Here is a 22,358-nt window from a genome sequence, read left to right as displayed (position 1 = left end):
TTGTGTTGTATATCTTTTTGTGCATGTTATAGGTTTACAAAGTGAAAAAGCCCAAAGTCCCCCCCAAAGGGACTTACCATCTCCAACAGAAAACACTGTTCACCAACTGCTCCAAACAGCTCTATTGTAGTCCAGCCTGGACTATAAGTGCCTAACAGTGCCGAACAGTGCCCAACAGTGCCTAACAGTGCCCAACAGTGCCTAACAGTGCCCAACAGTGCCTACCAGTGCCTGACTTTTTGCTAGAAGCTAACAACGTAGCTATGGCTGAACTTTGGCCTACTTTAGCATATCAACATTAGATCTCGGGCTTCTTCTTGTGGAAGCACTGATTCGCTAGTCAAGGGCTAGCACTCCACCAATCAGATTGTTCATTGAGTCCGAATGACCATTGGCCGATTTAAAAAGTAAAATCGGCCAAAATGAACGCCATCGGCTCCTCTGGCTCACGACGGCACCGAACAGACTCGAGTCACCGACCTCGCCTGACTGTCCCACGGCCGATAATCGGGTTGGTGTGTCAGCGCCTTTAAGCAGTACTCCCAGGACACAAACACCTGTTTCCCAAGAAAAGGTTTTGTGTTTTTCCCTTAACTTCTTCCAGGACATTACTCCGCTCTCCCGCTGCTGTGTTTTAGGACCCACCTACCCACCCCGACCTCCACCCTAAGCGCATCTTAGCAGCCTTATACAGCAGCCAATGTGGTGCATTCAGTAATAATTACATTGAATATGTACAAATGACAGTGCATCACTTTTGTAGCTATATGTATGAATGGATCATGAGAACAGCCTGAATTATTAATTAATTATATACAATTATAATTTAGTAATACAATACATTATATTAAAAAATGGGCCATTAAGTATTTTGTTGATGCTTATACTTTTGTACTTTTACTTAAGAATGATTTTGAATGAAGGACTTTTACTTGTAACAGAGTATGTTTACACTTCAGTATTGCTACTTTTACTCAAAATATTTGAATAATGCTTCCACCGCTGCTTTTGAAATTATGTGAACCATGACAACATGAAAGCAGTGGGGATACCTTTAATCATACCCAGACTCAATAATTAACTTTAATTGTGTTTTAATAGCACGTACAGACAAAATCAAAAAAGCCACACATATAACTGTACTGTGATACTGTGTTATGGTGAATTTGCCCTCTGAAAAAAAACTTTTACATGTTAAATTCATAAAGTTTTCAGACTCCATGTTGTAGGAAAATGATTGAGTGTACGACTGAACTTCATTCTGTGTTTGCGAAGAGCAGGAAGCCGCTGAAGATGATCTGTTTGTCTTGGCTGTCTGTTAGTTCAGATGGTCTCTGCTGGTCCCTAAAGGACTCAAGCCAAACCTTCTGTCCGGCTGTCAGCTGTAAGACCGCGCCGCCCGACAGCACCTGAAACACAACACAGCAAATCACAGCAAGGCTTCATGACAATACTCAGAAATGGTGTAAAAAGTACTCAAATCATTTACTTAAATGCACAGTGTGTAATGTCTGCTGCGAGGTGTCTCTCAATCGAAACAAAAAACGGACTTTGATGGCGTTGTGAAGTGAAGCAGCGTGGGATCATGGGAGTTGTAACCACCATTATCGATGAAAATCTATCTGTTGTGACTCAAGAATTAAAAAACTACAGCCGATACATGATAAACTATGTTGGATTGCAGGGACCCAAGTTTCAAACTGACCTGATCACTGTTCTTGTTGTAATCACAGAATCCCAACTTGTCCAGCAGAGCATCACTGGCGATAGAGAGACACACGCTGACCTAAAAAACACACAACACACAGAACAACTGTAATGCAGTTTGATAATGGAGCTGTAGGTGCAGATTACCAGTGGGGGAAGAAGTATCCAGATCATTTACTTAAGTAAAATTACTAATACCACACTGTGAAAATACTACAAAAAGTAAAAGTATTCACTGTTCATTAAATTATTCCCTGTCAGTGAAATAGCTTCTGGATGTGGCCGGTTAGCTCAGCTGGTAGAGTGGGCGCACACATGCAGAGGTTTATGCCTCGATGTAGAAGGTCCAGGGTTTGAGTCCAACCTGTGATGGTTTCCTGCATGTTTCCTCCCTCCCCTTTCATATCTCAGCTTTCCTATCCATTAAACACATAACACTTTCTAGTTGTTATTTATTCTATAACCTATAATCCTAACCCTTACCCTGTTATTTCTAGTTATTTCTAACCCTAACCCCTAACCCTAACCCTAGCCCAGAGCCTTTTCCCTAACCTTAATCATTCCATTTTTCCTATGCCTAACAATAAAATCCCACTTCCCTTGGCCTAAAACCCAACCATTTTTTCCTAACCCTAAGCCCCTCCCCCTTCACCTAACCCCCCCTCTGTAGGGTCATCAGCAGCACTATTGTGCAAAAGGACCCTCCCCTGGGTGGGTGGGGACGGGCGTAATTCAGCTCCCGCTATTAGTTTGTGCAATAGGAACCCCGCCCTATTCGGCGATGGAGTTGTTTGTATTTAACCCCTAACCCATTTATGTATCATATGAAGAAGTGCAGCAGTAGAAAAGAGTGTTACCTTGGCCACAGAGTGGAAGGTGAAGTAATACACCCCAGATACTCTGCAGGTGAAGTGACCTGTGGCTGCGTTGAAGTCCGCAGGTGTGTTGACCACAGTATTCTGGAAGGTTACCACCTGATACACACAGACACACACACACACACACACACACACACACACACACACACACACACACACACACACACACACACACACACACACACACACACACATGCGTACGCACGCACACACACACACATATTTTTCCAATTATCTGTACATGATGAATATGGACATTAACAAGTAATTGTAACACTATTTATTTAGTAGTTCCTATGAAAACTGTTCATGGTGAGGTTTAGGGACAATCTACTACTACTACTACTACTACTGTCCAGTAGTTGAAGAAGTACTCAGATCTTGTACTGAAGTAGTAAAAGGCATACTCCAGCAGACATAAAAAAAGAAATAAAGAATTCTATTTTTAGATAATTTGCAGCTTTTGAAACATTTCGAGATGAGAACGCTGAGAGACAGAGAGGTGTGAACCTGGCCAACGCGAGGATAACTTCTATCAGTCCTGATCACGGAGAAGGCTGAACGGGCCTGCAGAGGGGAATGCTGTCCTCCTAGAAACCACACAAACACCCACACACACACACACACACACACACACACACACACACACACACACACACACACACACACACACACACACACAGACACACACACTTTTTTGTCACTTTTCCCTACGTTTTTTGAAGCTTTTACAACATTTAAGTAACTTTTTTCAAGGTTCTTTTATCAATTATTTTTCAAATGCGATAAAATTGAATAAAACACCCAAATTCTATGAAAGTATTAAACTGATTATTAATTTTACAGCCTATTGGCATTTATAGTAATCTTACAATCTTATAATATTACAAGGATAATCTATATTTAACCGCTACCAGTAAACAAGTTCCATCATCTTATGGTACTTTCCATAAGATCATCTCTCAATGCAAATCAAACCAGCTATTAGGCTAACTGAAATAAAACCATGCCAATCAGTAGGTATGGGGGTATGGATCCATGAAATAACTGGCCTTTAAAAATAAAAATCTGCCTGCCTCTATGAGAATTTAACATAGTGGTGTACTGACTTATGCCCCCTGTATTTTAAGGAAGAACATTTATTTATTTACGATACATTATTCATTCACAAAGAAAATTGGTGTCCTTAAAGACTGGATTTTTCCTCATTTTTTTTAAATTAAGGCATTAAGATCAATTTCCAAAAGATGATTTTTTTTTATTCCTCTTTTTAGTCAACTTTAGCATGGGTGTCCTAATTTTTTCACATGACTGTAGCTTTTTCATTTATTTCATTTGAGTAGGAGCTGAAGTGAGCAGTTTTGGTTCTGCTGTGTTTTCTGTCCTGTCAGATAATTGTTTCCTACATATGAGTTTACCAGGATATAAACTGTAAGCTGTAGAGTCAGATGTCTTTTTATTACCGTGGCCGATGCTCTTCCCGTTGGGGCCAGGGCGACCAGCCGTCCCAGGGGAGCCTGCTGCTCCCAGAGCTCCACGGTAACCTTTAGGACCCATGACACCTTGCGAGCCACGACTCCCCATCTCCCCCTTCAGCCTCAGCAGGACGCCTGGATCCTCCGGACCTTCAGCCATCACAACTGAAGACAAACAGACGAATGATTCAACCTGCAATAACAGATTTTTCGGCCAAGATGATATGTTGAACTTGCTGGCATTGCTTATTTACATATCCAGCAATAACGTAGCAATATTATCACCTGGCCACCTGATAAATGTAGTTCCATTATTCCCTATCTTTTAGCTCTGTGTTTTGTCTGGCTCTTTACACTACTAAGTTCACCAGCTAGTCTCTAACTGTGACTGTCTGCTGTTTGCTGCTGAGCAGGTAGTGTACAGTGGCTTTTTACACATTTTTCTCTGAAAACGGCGATATGAGAGCGGTGAGAGTGAATCAAAACAGTAAAGTTGCAGCCGGACAGCTAAACAATGAGTTTAAACTGTAAAGTCGAGGGGAGCTGCAGATTCAGGTGATCATTCTCTGTAGGGTTGTCACCTTTCACATTCCTATTTAATGCATTGTTATGATTAGGGCTGGGAATCACAGGGTACCTCATGATACGATACACGGCTCACAATACCGATAATATCACAATACAGCAATTCTGCGATAATCAATATATTGCTAGACAATACAATAATTATACATCACAATATCGGTCTAACTTTGAATACAAAATGCCCGTGAAAAGCTTAAGTGCATGTTTTTCTTTCTTTAATCACTGCAAGTCCAAAGTGTTAGAAAACAGCACAATTCTGCAGCACAAGTTTTCCAGTTTGTAAATTAAAATGACCCAACTATAGAGCAACTCTGGGTCCAGACTTTGGACTTAAACGTGCCTGAGGCATCTGTTATTTTCCTCAAACTGCTGTCTGCCATCCCGTTGAAAACCTCTTCCTGTTCGGCTGGTTAACTCATGTTCAAGTCTCCCTCGTTCATGTGTTGAGCGCCACCTCGAGGAGCCATGAAGCAGCCACGCTGGGAGCAGGGAAACCTATTTAGAGCGCCTTATTTTATTCATTAAAATATCAATATTTGGCGCTAGCTTTTCGATTCTTGCATAGCACGAAGGACAATGATATAATGCCCTATCGCTATTTTGTCCCAGCCGCTACAGGGGCTAAAAATATTGATTATAGCCGCTTCAATTAAGAGAATCATAAAGAATCATGTTGCTCTCTTTCTAAACTGTCTAAAATGTTAATTAGATTATTTCCCATGGTTTTGCCTCAGTATGACTACATGGAAGGACAAAGTAAACATTCAAACAAACAAATATCCCATGGCAAATATTTACCTGGCTCTCCTTTCTCTCCCTTTGCTCCAGGATGTCCATCTCTGCCTGGAGCTCCTCTCTCTCCCGGCCGGCCGTCCAACCCGCTACAGCTCACGTCACATTGGCCGGTCGTCAGAAGCAAGGACACGCCCACCAGAACTGCCAGCCCATAATAACCTCCCATGGTCCAAAACACTGGATGTAACAATTCATGATGTTTAGAAGAATGGACGAGAAAACACAAGAGATTACGGGAAGAAATTATGTCACGTTAAATCAGAGATCTTCAACAGGGGGTCCGGGACCCCTAGGTGGTCCTCAGAGTCACTGCAGTGGGGCCTCCAAATTATTGTCAAAAAGGTTTTTTCATAAATTAAAATGTCTTTCAAATAAAACCACAGGTAAGGTAGTCACTAAGATAGCCATTTACCCATACAGTTAATCCTAAGATTCTTGCGCCACATGTTTCATATTAAAAGATGATTTATAAAATCATGCCAACAATTCTTGTTTTAATAGCTTAGTATTCTATGCAAGAATATAAAGGCTTTAGATCACCTACACGTTATTGTAGGACCAGTTTAATATGCAACCTCATTTTATACAATATATGAAGTAGGGGGTCCCTGCTCCGTCTCTTTTTTAGTTAAGGGGTCCTTGGCTTAATAAACGTTGAAGACCCTTGCGTTAAATTATTGGTTTGTGTATTTTTGTCAATTTGTTAGCAACACATCTCGGGTATTTTCACCATTGATTCCAGTATATACTACGTACTCAATATTCAACATAGTACCCGCCTTCAAGGAAGTTAACACTTGTCAATGGAGAGTGGCCAGACTCTCTGGACAAATGAAATGGACCAGAGTCTGGTAGGACCAGGCTAATGTACCAGAGTCTGGTAGGACCAGGCTAATGTACCAGAGTCTGGTAGGACCAGGCTAATGTACCAGAGTCTGGTGGGACCAGGCTAGTGTACCAGAGTCTGGTAGGACCAGGCTAATGTACCAGAGTCTGGTGGGACCAGGCTAATGGACCAGAGTCTGGTAGGACCAGGCAAGTGTTCCAGAGTCTGGTAGGACCAGGCTAGTGTACCAGAGTCTGGTAGGACCAGGCTAATGTACCAGAGTCTGGTAGGACCAGGCTAATGGACCAGAGTCTGGTAGGACCAGGCTAGTGTATACAGACTCTTTTCTCTAGGTAGTATTTCTAGGCCAACAGTATTTTTTCATTACATTTCAGACAGGTTGGAGAAGGCTTTTAAACATCAATAAGACCTTATATATTAAGAAGCAAAGTTTACAGAACATAATCAACCAGTTTACTGATTGAAAATATTTTCAAAAATAGGCATATATGCTTATTTTTTTTAAGTAAGTACTGTAGTACAACTAACAAAAGACAAGTTATAATTGAGGTAAGTTTGGAGACACTACCTTATTTAATCATTAAATTAATACATATTGTGTATCTCTTTTCAGTGTTGTAGTTTGTAGACAGTCCCTAAGCACTCGTCTTGCCGTCTCAACACCAGAACTGAACAGAGCTGAATTAGCACAACTTTTATGTATTTCTTTCTCATCTACTGCAGTCAGATTCACTGTGTTCACTCAGAAGGAATCCCTTCACATGGGTAGGCACTTGTAATGACATCTCCAACATGTTAAGAGGCTAAAAGCACGTTTAAAACCTGCCCCTGTTTCAGCCTCCTGGGTGCTACCGCTAGCAGGAGGATAACTCGGTGTAGGCAGCACCGATTATTTTCGTTTTTCTCGCTACTGACAGCATTCAAACACATTTTAAAGATAAATGTTAACTGAGAAGTTCTTTTTCATAGAAATAGCTGACATAAATGGCTGTGTGGAATTATTTGGCACGCTGGTTTGCAAAGATACAGTATGTTAGTGTAAAGATTGGACACATGGAAAGACACAATAGAAATAGGCAAGTATTTAAATTTAAAATGAGAAATAATTCCATCAGTTAACATAGATTTTCAGTTCATTTCAACAATAAAAATTTGCATAGTTTTGAACTTTACTGCAGATAGATAATAATTGAGTTGGCTTTCTCTTTAAATGATGTAAATGTTTAAGTTATATTATGTTGCTTTGATTTTTGCTATTGTTGTAATGTTGACAGAAGAGCAAAAACAGTTATTGAATGTTTGGAGATTATTTATTTTTACTCACCAGTCGAGTTTTCTGTCTCACCGGCGGAGATTTGGAGCTGCGATGAAAAGAGATTTCCTCATTTGGGGAACAGATCAAGAATTTTTATTTTGACACACACACACACACACACACACACTGAAGCAGGGGGGAAATGAAACTTGTGATCTGACAGAAAGATTGAAGCTTTTTTAAATTAATCTAATGCAAGTTAACCCTTGTGTTGTCTTCTTGTTGACCATGCAACTTTTAATCTCTCTGGATCAACATTTTTTTTTGGTCATTATTATAGCTTTGGTCGGGTTTTTTGGACACTTTTGTAGCTTTTCCTAAGGTTTTTGTCACTTTTCCCTGCGTTTTTGAAGCTTTTATGACATTTTAATCACTTTTTTCCAAGTTTTTGTCACTTTTTTTGATGTCTTTGTAGATTTCTTCTTTATTTTATTTGAAATTTTTTCCCCACATTTTTGAAGCTTTTTTCAAGACATTTTTGTCAAGTTCTTTTATCATTTTTTTTTCAAATGCAATAAAATTGACTAAAACACCCAAATTCAATGAAAGTACTGAACTGATCATTTATTTTACTTGTGAAGAGCATTGTATGGAACCGTCCATGTTACTTTTTTTTGACAATTTGGTTGAAAGAAACCCATATTTTTTATATAGAAACTTTTTGAAAATAGGTCAAATTTGACCAGAGGACAACAGGGGGGTTAAATAGCTACACGATTCAATATAATAATATTACAATAAATGCAGCTTCATAACAAAAAAGGCCTCATCAGGATTAAATGGTGGAGAGGTTAAAAGCACCATAGCTGTGGTTTAACCCAAAGTTCCTACCGCCTCCAGAACATGACTGATGACATTTAACAAAACAAATACCTTACCTTCCAGGAAACCAGAGAGCAAGCAAGAATAAAATGGTCTTCAAAAGCTAAAATGTAAAAAATGAAGCAAACAGACAAACTGGGACAGTGATGTATTCATTTCTTAACTTCAGTAAAAGTAGCAACAACAGTTTCTATATTATGTTGCCTGTTTGAATAAATCACCTTGTGACGCCCTCATGTGGTCATATGACACACTGAACAATAATAATAATAATAATAATAATAATAATAATAATAATAATAATAATAATGATGTACACAATGCGCCAACTACACACTGATGGCATGAATAAAGAACACTGTGCACAAGGTGGGATCATACTTTTGCCATAGTTCTGTAAACATACAGGGATCCAAATTTCAAGTATTGGTGTCATTTACACACATCAAATCAGGGCGTTTTCACACATGAAAGTCAGAACCAAGGTCCGGACCAAGGTTCATGTTTTTGTTACATTGTATACATTTGATCCGGTAAGTTGTGGTTTCACACTGCAGTTATGCAAGCGCACTAAAGATCTCTATGTGACAAAACTATGTCTGCCGTCATCACATACGTGAGCTGCGTCTCCAGATACTTATAATTGATTGGTTTGTAGACGGGCTTCCCCGTCCTGAAACCTACAGTGTACATTTACTACCACTTAACAAGTAAACTGCTGATGTATTCTCTGCTCTGATAGCCGACAGCTGTCTGCTCTGAGAGCATTAACCATCACTCTCTCTCTCACTCTCACTAAGCACCAAGCTGTTCCTTAAAGGAGTTTCCACACCTGTAACTTTGGTTCAGATCAAACTAAAAAGTCAGAAAGTCCAGACCTAACAAGGTATGTGTGATAATGCCCTCAATCCCAAGTTTTTTTTTCCAAGTCAAAACACAAAATAGTAATTTCACTGAGAAGAAAAAAAACAATAATCAGTCTACATCATGTCGTCTCTCTGGGTCCGGCCACAAAATTTCGTCTACATCACAAGCAATGTCCTCGAGTCCAAGGCACCGGGGAAAATATCTTCTGGAATGCCGTATCCAGCCCTGACATGATGCCTGGTCAATATCCCCACATGCCTCCTCCACTGCCTGTACAAGGGCTATGCGTTGATGGGGATGACTGTTATAGACCTTCCAACGCCAGGCAGAGAAGAGACTCTTCAATTGGATTCAAAAATGGAGAGTATGGGGGGAGGTTGAGTACAGTGAAGAGTGGGTGATCTGTAAACCAGTTGTGGACCAAAGCAGCCCTATGGAAACTAACATTGTCCCATATGATGACGTATCTGGTCTGCTCTGGTCTCTGAACATTAGTGATAATGTCATGTAAGGTGTCCAGGAATGTAATGATGTGTGCATTGTTATATGGGCCTAGGGTTGCATGATGGTGAACAACACCCTTTTGAGTTATAGCTGCACACATAGTTGAAGAGTAGGCCTAGCTAAAACTGTCAACCATGTCAAATGTCACGGTGTAAAAAGTACAATATACAGCCGGCGGTCGCCTATTTCGTACGATATCATAGGAATGGTTGTGGATAACTATTCGTACGATATCATACAAACCTGTTCATGAGAATTCGTGACGACATCCACTGACAAGACTGACCTGCTGACCGCGTCTCCGTAATCAGGCCAACAGTGACGTTGAGTGACGGACTACTTGCCTGTCATTCTAGGTATCATTCTCTAACTTCTGATTCTTCTTCTCCGCTATGTCTCGTTCAACTCTTTTGGTTTTATTATTTCTTATGTCATTCCAAGCATGTAAAAACATAGTGTGTGCATTAGAGTAGGGTGTAAAATAGCTCTGCTGGTTTTTGTTAACATGAAAGCCCCCACTTCGTGAGCCTTGCTGGTCTGTGTGTACGTAGCTGCTGTATTGTGTGCGTGCGTGCATGTGTGTGTGTGTGTGTGTATTTTCTTACAGTTTTTTCCAACTGCTTACACACGTTTTCAAAACTATGTCTCCTTTTTTCAAAACTCTACACACAATTCCTAAAACTGCACACACAATATGCTAAATGCCTCACATCTCCTTCAAAATGAAACACTGCATTCAAAATACCATCTCAAAATGAAGCATTTGCATCAAATGGCAAACACTTTTTTCATTATAGTACATTTTTGGATATACCATGTAAAGAGAAAGGGATCTGCTGAGAGGGGTTGAAAAGTGCACTGTAAAAAACAATGTAATGTTGCAGTAAAACATTATGTACATTACGTTTGTAAGAGTGGCACAGCATTGTATACAGTAGCATGAAACATGAAAACAAAATATAAACATATGTAAACCAAAGGTATCATTTTTAGAATAAAGACTATGTGTATGTATGTGTGTGTGTGGGTTGTGTGTGTGTGTGTGTGCTTGTGTGTGTGTGTGTGTATATGTGTATCTTTGCGCGCATGTGTGTATCTGTGTGTATCTGTGTGTGTGTGTGTGTGTGTGTGTGGGTGTGTTTGTGCGTGCTTGTGTGTCAGGGTGGGGGGGTGTGTCTTGTATGCACTTTGTGCAAAACAAAATCTGATTGATTTGTAATGCTGAAATAGTCATTAGATAGTTGCATGCAGTATGGCCGCCACTGTAAAGCTACTCAAGATGGGCTTCTCTCATTGGTCAATCCGTGGCTGATCACATGATGAATACAGTTTTTTCCAACTGCTTACACACGTTTTCAAAACTATGTCTCCTTTTTTCAAAACTCTACACACAATTCCTAAAACCGCACACACAAAATGTTAAATGCCTCACAGCTCCTTCAAAATGAAACACTGCATTCAAAATACCATAAAAACATCTCAAAATGAAGCAATTGCATCAAATGGCAAACACTTTTTTCATAATAGTAAATATATGGATATACCATGTACACACTGTTCTAAATCTAAAGCTCTTTTGTCTTTCATAGGTTTATATCTACATTTACAATGTTCTAGAGTGAAAGTAAATCTGCTAAAAGTGGTTGAAAAGTGCACTGTAAAAAACAATGTAATGTTACAATAAAACAGAAAATATTTATTGGGCAAGACATCACATTAGTAAGAGTAGCACAGTGTTGAATACAGTAGCATAAAACAAGAAAATCAGAGATGGCTCTCCTTCTTACTCTTCTTCCCTCCTCCTCCTCCTCCTCGTTGTTATCCCCTGTCTCTCCCTCCTCCTCCTCCCCTTGCTCTCTGTCTATTGTTGGCATCCATTGTTCAAAACAGGTAATATGACCTTTGACCTTTGTATAGGCCTAAAGCAATCATTGGTTAGTGTTCAGTTATGACATAATGTGTTTGCAAATGTGAGGAGTGTGTGTGCCCTGGTAAATAAGTGTAGCATTTTGATTGGTTGTGTTTAGAAATGGATAGCAAGTCACTTCCTGTTAGATTTTTGTGTCGTAGGTAGAGAATTGTGTGTAATGTTTTGAAAAAAGTGTTTTATGCAATTGAAAACTGAGTGAAAGGCTGAGAAATAGCTTCTGGTTTTGGAGATCTGCTGTGTAGTTTTGCATGTTGAGTGAGAGGTTTCAAAAATCATGTGACATGAAAAGATTTTGTGTGCAAGCAGTTGGAAAAAACTGTAATAGGGACATGAAGGTGCATATGTGAAAAACAAATGGACCAGGGAAACGTTTTTAGAAAGACTTGGGAACAGTCTAAGCGACTATTATTTAAAAAAATTCTCAGTTACTGTGCATTAAGATGATATCAGGTTGGGTCATTCATTTAGAGCCTATACACTTTTATTTTTTTGTGTTAAGTTATGCCATAGGTGTTATGATTATAGTTATGTACAAATGATTACAAAAACCCACAAACCTTACATAACCCAGATGAGTGTAAGAGACATGTAACATACAGTATACAAAGACTATCTGACAGACATCAACAGAGCTTGTGAACACAAAGAACATAAAATATACTTTATTAAGACAGTATTTGACTAAACGCTACAGGGGACAGTTTACAATGGGGTTGGGGGAGGTGTGTGTGTGTCTGAGAAACTACATAATTATATAAAATCCTCAAAAAAACGAATCAAAAGTATCAAATTGGACTCAGGGTCGGCAGATACACAAAATGATTGGCTTCAGATATGGATCTGAGCCAAATAAACTTGTTGGGATATCCCTAATGTTCACATCAGACCCTCACAAAAAATCATAGTGGTTAAAGATGGTGCATTTATTTTTAAACACTTAAATATAAAATCTAGTTAGTAAGTAATCTAATGCTCTCAGACAGAAACTCTACAGTGGATGATTATATAACTAAAAAATTCACAAATGTCATTTTTAACTGGAAGAAAAGTATCCTATGGTGGATTGCGCTGTTGTCCAACAGAAGTGTTACCAGATCATTAACGGTAGTTGAAGGTGTGAGAAAGGTTTAAGGAGTGCCAGGTCTCAGCTGTCACAACAGGGTAAATGTGCGCTCTTTCAAAGCCATTGAAGTCAGACGCCAAACTGACAGAGTAAGCACCCATGTTGTCGAGGAGAAGCCAGTCCCCCACACGCAACTCAGGAATCCAGTAGTTGTCAAATACTTTGTCAAAGCTGTCGCAGGTTGGACCCCAGATAACAGACCGGTATCTCTGCTCGCTGCTCTCAACAACCTGTGTAGAGCACAAACATTAACATATACAATGAACATAGTTATCATATTCTACCACAATGTATTCCTAGCTCATGTCTGACATGGCATTTTACGATATTCTCAGGCCAGATGGTAAGTGACTATTATTTTAAACGATTCTCAGTTACTGTGCATAAAGATGATATCAGGTTGGGTCATTCATTTAGAGCCTAAACTCTTAACCCAACGTAACCGTAACAGGAAAATGAATGAACCAACCGCTGGGTCAAAGTAACCCAACCAGCTATTCAGCTGCAAATGAACCCCTCAGAACCTTTTTGACCCAATATGAGCAACCAACCGTGTGTTTACAGAAACAACCCATCACTGTTTTGTGTGTAGTATCCCAAGCAATTACTTCCATTATGCAACAATTGCAAAGCCAAAGTTAAGTGCTAATTTAGGAGTGTCCTCTTTAGGTGGACAGTAAGCTTGTGGAGGTCGCAGGCTGGCTGTGTTCTGTCACCTACAGTTAATTTTTGCTTTTCTCTAAACCACAACCACGATCTTTCTGTAATCATAACAATGTTTGTTGTCTCACCATACCTTGGATGTAATCTAGTGTTTTCCAGAACCGTCCAATATTGGCTTTCTTATGTGGTGACAGGGTTGATATTTACCCTGTGAAGATATGGCTCATAGTTGGAGTGAGCAGGGTCATGGACGATGCAACTTAGGGAGCCAAACACTCCTTCGTTAAGGTAGTACATCATCATTCTGCCAGGGCTGTTTTCCTCTCCGTCTGGAAGAAATACATGCAAAATAATGAAAGGTACTAAAATGGCAACTATGCAGTATTTTTGCAAAAATGTTTAAATCATAGGAAACGTATACAAAGCAATACAAATGATGATTTTATTATCTATGTCAACCAATTGTATCTTGGGTTCTGCACAAAGTGAGTTACTACAATACTGCAAGTCAGGATTGTGTTCACTCAGAGGCTGAATGGCTCTCTACTGAAGAGGATTCTTGATTCTAAAAAAATAAAAATACATGCAAATATAATACCGGATACACAACATATATGGCTTCAAATACAAATCTATACATTACCGCTATGTTCATCCACATCATCACTGACTATTCTTTTGCCAATGACGTTTGCTGCCAGTGTGAAGGCTGATTCCACGTAGTACCGGCCCGGCTCTGCAATAATCTGCACCCCACTGTCAGGCGGGAAGAATTCATCCAATGCTCCATTAATCACTTCTGAAAACTAGGAGGGAAAAACACAATGGGCATATTCAAAAGGGTTTACACCTATACCTTGACATTTCAGACATTTTGCGAACTCTTTAAAGGTGCCCTAAGTGACGTCACTTCTTGTTGACGTTTGAATTATTGTCAAATAAAATGGAGGCTAGCTCGCCCCTCCCTCCTCCTCATCCCATCCCCTCCCCCTCCCTTCCACGCACTAAACCCCCAACCCGCACCCCCAAATCCTTCTTGTTGGTTATTGGCTGGTGGTTATGTTTGGTGGTGCAGGTTGGCACAGTTTTTTTTTGTTTCCGTTTGTGGAGCCTGGGCTGTCTACAGAGAGCGCGTTTTTTTACAGTGTGTTCAGGGGACAGGCAGCTAGCAGATAGTGAGGAGATGTTTGCTGTATGTGACAAAACATGTTGTAGCCTAAAAAACGCGTGACATCTCTTAGAGCACCTTTAATACAAAGGGACTGTAACAATCCCTCCCTTTTCTGCCTGCTGTTGGCTTCTCTGGCTTTCCTGGCTGAGCTGGCAGTGTGGGAGGGGTCGTTAGTTAATTGGTGGACACCTGGGTAGGCCTCAACCAAGACTATTTGTACAAGTCATGTCTCATTGTTCTCTAGCTACCTTCTCCTTCTCCGAGGCTCCACCGCTCCTGGTTTGGGTTTGTTTTATCGCATTTGTTACAGTTGTCATGTATCCACAAATCTACATTCACCCACACACCACTTACTCTATTGATACCATTGATTCCACATATGTTTTGGATTTTATGACCGATAGTTATTTTTGTTTAGTTAATAATAAACATTCAAGTGGCACTTTAACCTGTCTGGTCTCCTGTCTTTGTCACATGCCTTGAGCCGGTTTGTGACAGGGACTACCTTATTATCTAACGAAATGCTCATTCATTCAGGGTTTTTCCTGCATAGAGAAAGTTTTGGTGCCCCCCCCAAACTGTTTTTTTAGCCAGCGACAAAGGAAAATCCGCAGCCGGCCTCCCTCTCATGCACAGCTGCTATATTTTATACGTGCAGCTGGCGCTGACAAGGCAGCTACCTTTACACTATAATGGTTAAACTGCAATTAATCTGCGGTTCACATGCATGGTTCATTACACTATATTCCTCATCACTGAAAATGTATTGATCAATAGAATGTATTTCAAAATAGAAAACATTTTCTATTTTTCTACAACATTTTATATTCGTGTGACACAGTATTATTGTACAAATTAGCTACAACAGTAATAGCAGTTACCCTAAGTCTATATTCCATTTAAAAATATATATTTTTAATTGTTACTTGCCAGAAAATTTTTGTGTTTTCCTTGAAATAAATAAACACGTTTTCACCATAAATTGGTGCCTAATAATGTATCAAAATGCAGGAAATGAATGTGAATGTCTTACCCCGAAGGCCCATTCTGTACCAGGAAAACCCCTGCTCATTACAGGCCACAAAGGTAAGGTTTCTGCATGTGTTTGTATGAAATATGAGCCATGTCATTGGAGAGCCTGGAACAGTGTTTGAACTGCGTGCGTTTGCAACTTACAATGACTTACAAAGATACATAACAGCTACAAGTGTATGCACTATACAGGATTTACCTTATTATACTTTATCGGCAGGAATTGATAGGTCAAACAGCCAGCCACAAATAGTCTATAAACAAAGAATCAGGCTGTCTTTGAGATTTCACATGAACGGTTTAAATTGAGGACAGCTACGCTCGTTATTGTAAGTGGAATGATCCAATAAGTCCAATAAGTACTTTATCAAAATATATGAATGTGTGTCCCAGGGCACGATAGGAAATTATGTAACAATGTTAATCAACAAGCCACTGACCCATGTTTAAATTAAATAAAATCCACCAGCCATTTTCATATTATACCAACATTTGGAGCATCCTGAGCCTTTTTGGTTACTAGGAAAACTCAGCCCAGAGTAGTTTTATTTCTCCCTTAAACAAGTTTCCAACAAGTTAACAACAAAAAAATCGCAAATTTTCAATGTCTCATCGCATTTTGGGCCGCAACAATCTAAAAGAAAGGCTGTGAAATCCTGGAGGGACTGATTAAAGAAGCTTTGAAATTAGCTACTAACTTCACCTAAAATGTCCTTAGGCATTGTACCCAGTTGTACTATGCATTTAAAGATCTATTGATAGGGCGCCTGGGTAGCTCTCCTGGTAGAGCCTATATACAGATGCAGTGGCCGTGGGTTTGTTTCCAACCTGTGTCCCTTTGCTGCATGTCATTCTCCTTCTCTCTCCCCTTTCATGTCTTCATCTGTCCTATCAAAAATAAAGGCCTACAATACCAAAAACATATTTAAAAACATTTTTGTTTTTAAATCCATTGATAGTCTTCTACATAGTCGTTACGGGAAAACAGGAAAAGGATTGTTTTTATATGTAGTAAGTTGTTCTGCGTCATTCTGTACATGTCTTTTTCTTTACTTTTTTTGTTGTTTGTTTGACCTGAATAATTGAGGTGTAGACCATGAACAAGCACTAGCATTCCATTTTACCTCTTCAAATTTCTCTTGAAAGTCCCCGATCGCAGAAAATCCTCCACCAATATCCAAGAGTCTCATCTGGACTCCCAGCAAATTCTGAAAAAGATATCAATCAGTCATATCAACAATCAAAATGTGATACTGTTAGCAGCAGCCAGTGGTGGAAGAAGAACATCTTTTTTATTAAAGTGCTAATACCACACTGTGAAAAAAGTTCACTAGAAGTAAAGTTCTACTTTCAAAATCTTACTCAAGTAAAAGTATTATCAGCAACATTTACTTAAAGTTTGCAGTACAATTTGCAGTTTTGCAGTATAGTTTTCCCTGTCACTGTTTCACTGTTATTCATGATGTTTCAAGATTCATATTATTACTGTAATGTGCATTAATTTTACTCCTGTAGATGTTTAATGTATTGCAACATGAGTGCAAACGTTACAACACAAATAAAAACGTCACAACACAAATACAAAAGCCACAACATGAATGCAAAATCAATGATTGTTCTGTGTTGGTACTTCTTGACCTGAGCTGGTATTTGACACAGTAGACCATCATATCCTGATTATGAGGTTACATGATTGGGTGAGCATATCAGACATGGCTTTAGACTGGTTTTCATCATATCTCACTGACCGAAGCTTCTCCGTCTCTATTGGAGTCATTGTGTCTGATTCACTGTCTTGTAGTTTTCCTAGGGCTCAGTTCTGGGGCCCATGCAATTTGCTTTATATTTGCTGCCATTGGGACTAATCATAAACGGATATAATATTGCACACCAGTTTTATGCCGATGATATGCAGCTCTATTTATCAGCTGCTCTGTCTCAACACTATTAGGGACTGGTTGGTAGAAAATTTCTTACAGCTCAATACTGATAGCCCAGTCACACTGTGTCGGAGTCATTCTCCACCTCCCAGCTGCTTAAGCAGGAGGTGAATACAGTCAGCCATCCAATTATAATGACCTTATCCACAGTGTCAAAATCATTTAAATATTGAGCCATGGCATTGAAAATATTTTAGATAATAACATACACCTATAAATTTGGGATTGATCCTCCAACCTTGTGGTGCAACCACTTTATCTCCGATCCACAAGTCACCCCACCCAACTTCTGTAGCCTACTCCAAAACAAGAACTACCGGAACGCCTTAAACCCAACTCGCTTTCCACACTCCACAACGCTGTCTTCGGACAAAAAGTCACCATAGATGTTGTTTTCAGACACTTGGCAGACAGCCTGTCAGTGGCAAAAAAAATCAAGGGTGCACAATTTCCCACAGCTGCAATTAGGTTCCCTTGCAGCTTGGTTCGCGCAAGCCCGTCACTGCGATCTTGCTCAATACTGGGCCAATTTCAGTCTATTAGACACAAATGCATGGGGAAATGGGGTCCAGGTGGAAAAAAATGAAATCACCCTTTAAGACCGTGGTGATCGATCTTTTGAGTCTGTAGCACCGAGACTTTGGAAGCTCCACCTTTACGATCTGCTATTTCTGTGGACTCTTTTAAAATCAGATAGAGACCTACCTTTTAAGACAGGAATTCGGTTTACCTATCTCCACTTTATTTTTTTATTCATTACTATTAATTATAATAGTGTATTGCGTTTTTAATATGTATTATGTACTGTATCTTGTATGTTTTTATGCAAAGCACTGTGATTTTTATCTGTAATAAGCACTCTATACATTTTACTTACTTACTGGTTTGCAACACAACTGCAAATCATAAACAGATACATTAACTGACAAAATTTTTTAAATTAAATAGTTATATTGCTATAACGATGACTTACCGCTATGTCAAAGACATGTCTGGCATCTGCAATGGCCTGTTTGAACGTTGAACCTTCAGTGCAACCGCTGCCTACGTGAAAGCTGACCCCTATGACGTCTAAGCCCAGCTCTCCAGCACGTTCCAGCAGCTTACCGACTGACACCAGTCTGGCTCCGAACTTTGAACTGAGTTTTATTAGCGACTTGGAGTCATCCACTGTGATGCGGAGTACCAGTCTGGAAAGTGATTTGAAAGACTTTATCTTAATCAATGCTTTAACAAGAATTTACCCTCAACGTAGGAACAAAAGTATCATTAGTTGTTCACTTACTTGGCTTTGGCGTGACAACGAGACACTTTAAGGAGTTCATCCTCACTATCAAAAGTCATCATATCTACTCCATGAGCACAGGCATATCTGATGTGCGACAGTGGTTTGGTTGTATGTGCGTAAATGATATTATCAGGTGTCGCTCCGAGGGACAAGGCCATCTGGATCTCACCCTGTGTTTGACAAAACATGTTTCAAATGAGCCAGCTGAGAAGGAAACAACCTTTCTCAATAACAAAGAAAACGGAGAGCTAGATTATCTTTGAAATAGTTCATCAGTACCTTGCTGGCACAGTCGAAACCTGTGTCCAGAGCACTCATCATCCTGAAAACTGCTGCTGTGTTGTTGCACTTCACTGCATAGAAAGGCTTGACTCGAGGCAAGTTAGTAAGCCATCTGAGGTGTCTCTTATACACGCTATCTAGATTTGCCACGTAGAATGGCTCTTCATTGTCCTAGTAGAGCAAAGTTAACATTTCATTTTGAAATCTATCTTGCAATATTTTCACACAATTACACAGATTCATAGTTCGAAAAAGTGACATAATGTCTCTCATACTCACCATATATCCAAGCTCTTTTATTTTATTGTCTATGACATCTTTGATGGTCCTTCCATTCTCTAAAATGTTAATGTCACAATTCTCAGGGGACGAAACATGCATGACTGATTCCTTTGTATCTACTGTTCCTGCAAGGATATGACAAGCAGCAAAAAGACAAACGCATACAATTATACATATTGTAACAGGCTGGATCACAATAAAAAAAATCAGCCTTGTCCTTCTCTGTTTATAGCCGTTTGTCTACATTATGCCATGCTAATAGTAGTGAAAAACCCCAAACTGTAGGCACATAGGCATATTTGTCTCACAAATTATATCACACTAAACATCACCTAGTTTTTTCATCTTACCATTGTCCATGTTCCTCGATTAGTTGCAACCCTGAAAATTTCAAAATACTGTAATAGTTACCGCAGCAATCATATGAAACAGAATATATGGACATAAGTTTGACAGTAGGTACTGACACACACGTCCAACTAACATCCATGAGAACAGGCTGATTATATTTGGTCAGTCCTGGCTTTACCCCGCCCACTATATCAACACCAACAATGAATATATTAATCTTGAAATACATTTCCGTACCATATTTAAAGGTCTCTATAATCATTTTACTAAGACACACAGATAAGGCGTTATGCCATTTGTCAGAGGAGGTGTAGAAACATATTGGGTTTAAAATAAGAATGTCCTGTAGCCTGGGATGGCCTCGCTCTCTCCTCCTATCTGGCATGTGTAAGATAAGACGGGTTCAAATTTAGTGGAGCAAAGGTGCTCCTGATTTGTTTAATAAACATTTGGAACAGAATGCACCTATTGAAATATCTTAAAGTAACAGACAAGCTTTAGGTCATGAGAGAAGAAGAGAATGAGAGCTATCCAAACTTCTCTATTGTTAGATCCCCCAAATTACCCCCCGTGGGAGGTACAGGACCAGCTCTCCGTTTAAAGGGTCCGAGCCTCCGTAGCCTAAGGGTATTACCCTACTAGGTTAAAGGGACTATTTAAGCTGGTGGCGAGGAGACTCGCCTAGCTTCTAACTGCCTTCCTCCGTACGTCTACCCTGCTTGCACTAGCACCGCACCTGACCGAATGGCCCCAGAGCCAGGTACAGCACCAGTCACGCACGTTAACGGCAGCTCTCCTCTCAATGATCTGGGCACTTGGTAATTGCTAGGATTGGCTTTAGTGGCTCGTACAGTGAGCCCCAAGGGTCTGTTTAATTTCTATCATTAGCTTAACCAATTATTCGTAAGTAAAAATGTATTTATTTCCAAACCCCTGATATAAAGGCTTGTAGCTGGAAGGTGAAATGTCCAGTGTTGCAGGGAGAGAGAGGGAAGGGATGTGCTCGTCAGTACAGTCCTTCCTGGCCTGCCATACTGCTGGATTTTTGTGAAACTCCCGAGTCAATTCAAAAGTCCGCAAAATCTCTTATCCAAAACAGTCACTATTGGCAGGGTGAACGAAAGAGTACTCCTTAAAATCCAAATTGTAATCCTTAGGCCGGGTGGGGCTGGTTAATTCTCCTATTGCCAAACACTCCCGTGTCGGCCTTAAGTGATAGGAGATCCTCGTTCTGCGATGTTGGCTTTGTTCGTTGCTCTGTCTCTTGAGTTGAATTTCTAAGTCCAAAGACTAGCTGCTCTGATGTGGTCGATCGAACAGCCAGTCTTGAACTCCGGGAGCCGGCAGGACAACTAACCCCGAAACTTCCTGAGGTGTCCCTTCATATCCTTTCAAAATGTGTGTGTGCTCTGTAAGTGTCATCATGCTTTCCCGAGCGCGTTGCCTCCTGTATATTTCCACATCTCAACTCATCCATCTCTCTATATTTCCTAATACATGTCACCTCCAGCTTAGTACTTCATAATCTGATTTTTACCACATGGCCCCACTGTTTCAACATTGGCCTCACTGCGTCAAAACACTTTCCCAAATGCATCCTACCCTGGCCCTCTCAACTCAACCATTTCTCTATATTTACTAATACATGGAGCCTAAATCTAACAGTAGTCATTCTTTAAATCAGTATACACACATTACTATTTCACGTGATTATTATCCTTAATAAAACCATAATTATTTCTTAAATCACATATATGTCGTGCGCATAGCATCAGGATCATAGTCTCTTTTCTTTGTGGATTTTCGTCATATAGTCAGGTGGAGAGTCCCCTGACTTCCTAGTCAGAGCCGGGTCATGAATGCAAGTGGTTATTGGGGAAACAATGACATCAGCCTGACCTGTCATAGTCAGGGGGGCGTGGCAGTTAAAGGATTAGCACTAAATAAAAATAATTCTTTATACCGTGAACATTGCACACTCAATCCTCTTTGTTTTAAAACACTGTACATATCTTTATATTTATTCTTATATTTTTTAGAATTCCGTGGTGGTTTTCTTGGCATGCTGGTTCACTCTTTACTTACTTAAAAGCCTATTTATGAAACTGAAACTAGTTATTTACTTGTTGACTGTGTGAGACCCCACAGCACCCTCAGTACAGAAAGAGATGTCAGATGAGGACTCCATAAAGACACCAGAGATTGGTAAGTAAAGTGAAAGACACTAAATGTTGCAACTACAGTAGTGCTGGGTATCGTTCAAAAAATGTCAGTACCAATACTGTGACTTCGATACCGGTTCCTAAACCATCCTTTTTTCGATACCTGTTTTATGAAACCGAAAACAAATTACATTACACATTACGGCACAAATCTTTTTATGTGTTTTTAAGCTCCTACTACGTGAGTCCCATCTCTGTGTGTAATGTAGAGTTTTTCCTGCGTGTCTCTATGACGTCAAGGTCAAGGTCAAGGTAAACCTTATCATCCCAAGTAGGAAA

At 39.8% G+C, this 22,358-nt stretch overlaps 2 protein-coding genes across 2 annotated transcripts; both read right to left on the bottom strand.

Moving 5' to 3' along the window:
- Positions 1-1,077: 1,077 nt before the first annotated feature.
- LOC114554725 (complement C1q subcomponent subunit C) lies at positions 1,078-8,575 on the bottom strand. The gene is made up of 8 exons (XM_028576728.1): positions 8,481-8,575; positions 7,612-7,648; positions 5,444-5,617; positions 4,049-4,225; positions 3,096-3,175; positions 2,565-2,681; positions 1,706-1,786; positions 1,078-1,409 (listed from the first exon to the last, which is right to left on the bottom strand). The coding sequence occupies exons 3-8, from the start codon at positions 5,604-5,606 to the stop codon at positions 1,257-1,259; spliced, it is 771 nt and encodes a 256-aa protein (XP_028432529.1). The 5' UTR covers positions 5,607-5,617; positions 7,612-7,648; positions 8,481-8,575; the 3' UTR covers positions 1,078-1,256.
- Positions 8,576-12,823: 4,248 nt separating this feature from the next.
- Positions 12,824-19,605, bottom strand: LOC114554724 (ornithine decarboxylase-like). The gene is made up of 8 exons (XM_028576727.1): positions 19,504-19,605; positions 19,222-19,395; positions 18,940-19,112; positions 18,628-18,844; positions 16,839-16,922; positions 14,155-14,317; positions 13,719-13,840; positions 12,824-13,078 (listed from the first exon to the last, which is right to left on the bottom strand). The coding sequence occupies exons 1-8, from the start codon at positions 19,603-19,605 to the stop codon at positions 12,824-12,826; spliced, it is 1,290 nt and encodes a 429-aa protein (XP_028432528.1).
- Positions 19,606-22,358: the final 2,753 nt, after the last annotated feature.

The sequence above is a fragment of the Perca flavescens genome, chromosome 4, assembly GCF_004354835.1.
Source record: "Perca flavescens isolate YP-PL-M2 chromosome 4, PFLA_1.0, whole genome shotgun sequence".
NCBI lineage: Eukaryota > Metazoa > Chordata > Actinopteri > Perciformes > Percidae > Perca > Perca flavescens.
The sequence above is the reverse complement of the archived record's forward strand: the minus strand, read 5'-3'. Positions and strand labels throughout refer to the sequence as shown.

Coding starts and splice junctions, on each gene's coding strand:
- LOC114554724 (XM_028576727.1), bottom strand. CDS start 19,605: ATGCATGTTTCGTCCCCTGAGAATTGTGACATTAACATTTTAGAGAAT. Junction 16,923..18,627: donor GACATGTCTTTGACATAGCG/GTAAGTCATCGT, acceptor TATCTTTTTCAG/AATTTGCTGGGAGTCCAGAT. Junction 13,841..14,154: donor TGATGTGGATGAACATAGCG/GTAATGTATAGA, acceptor TATTTCTTCCAG/ACGGAGAGGAAAACAGCCCT.
- LOC114554725 (XM_028576728.1), bottom strand. CDS start 5,606: ATGGGAGGTTATTATGGGCTGGCAGTTCTGGTGGGCGTGTCCTTGCTT. Junction 4,226..5,443: donor GGGAGAGAAAGGAGAGCCAG/GTAAATATTTGC, acceptor GTTTGTCTTCAG/TTGTGATGGCTGAAGGTCCG. Junction 3,176..4,048: donor CGGGAAGAGCATCGGCCACG/GTAATAAAAAGA, acceptor TGTGGTTTCTAG/GAGGACAGCATTCCCCTCTG.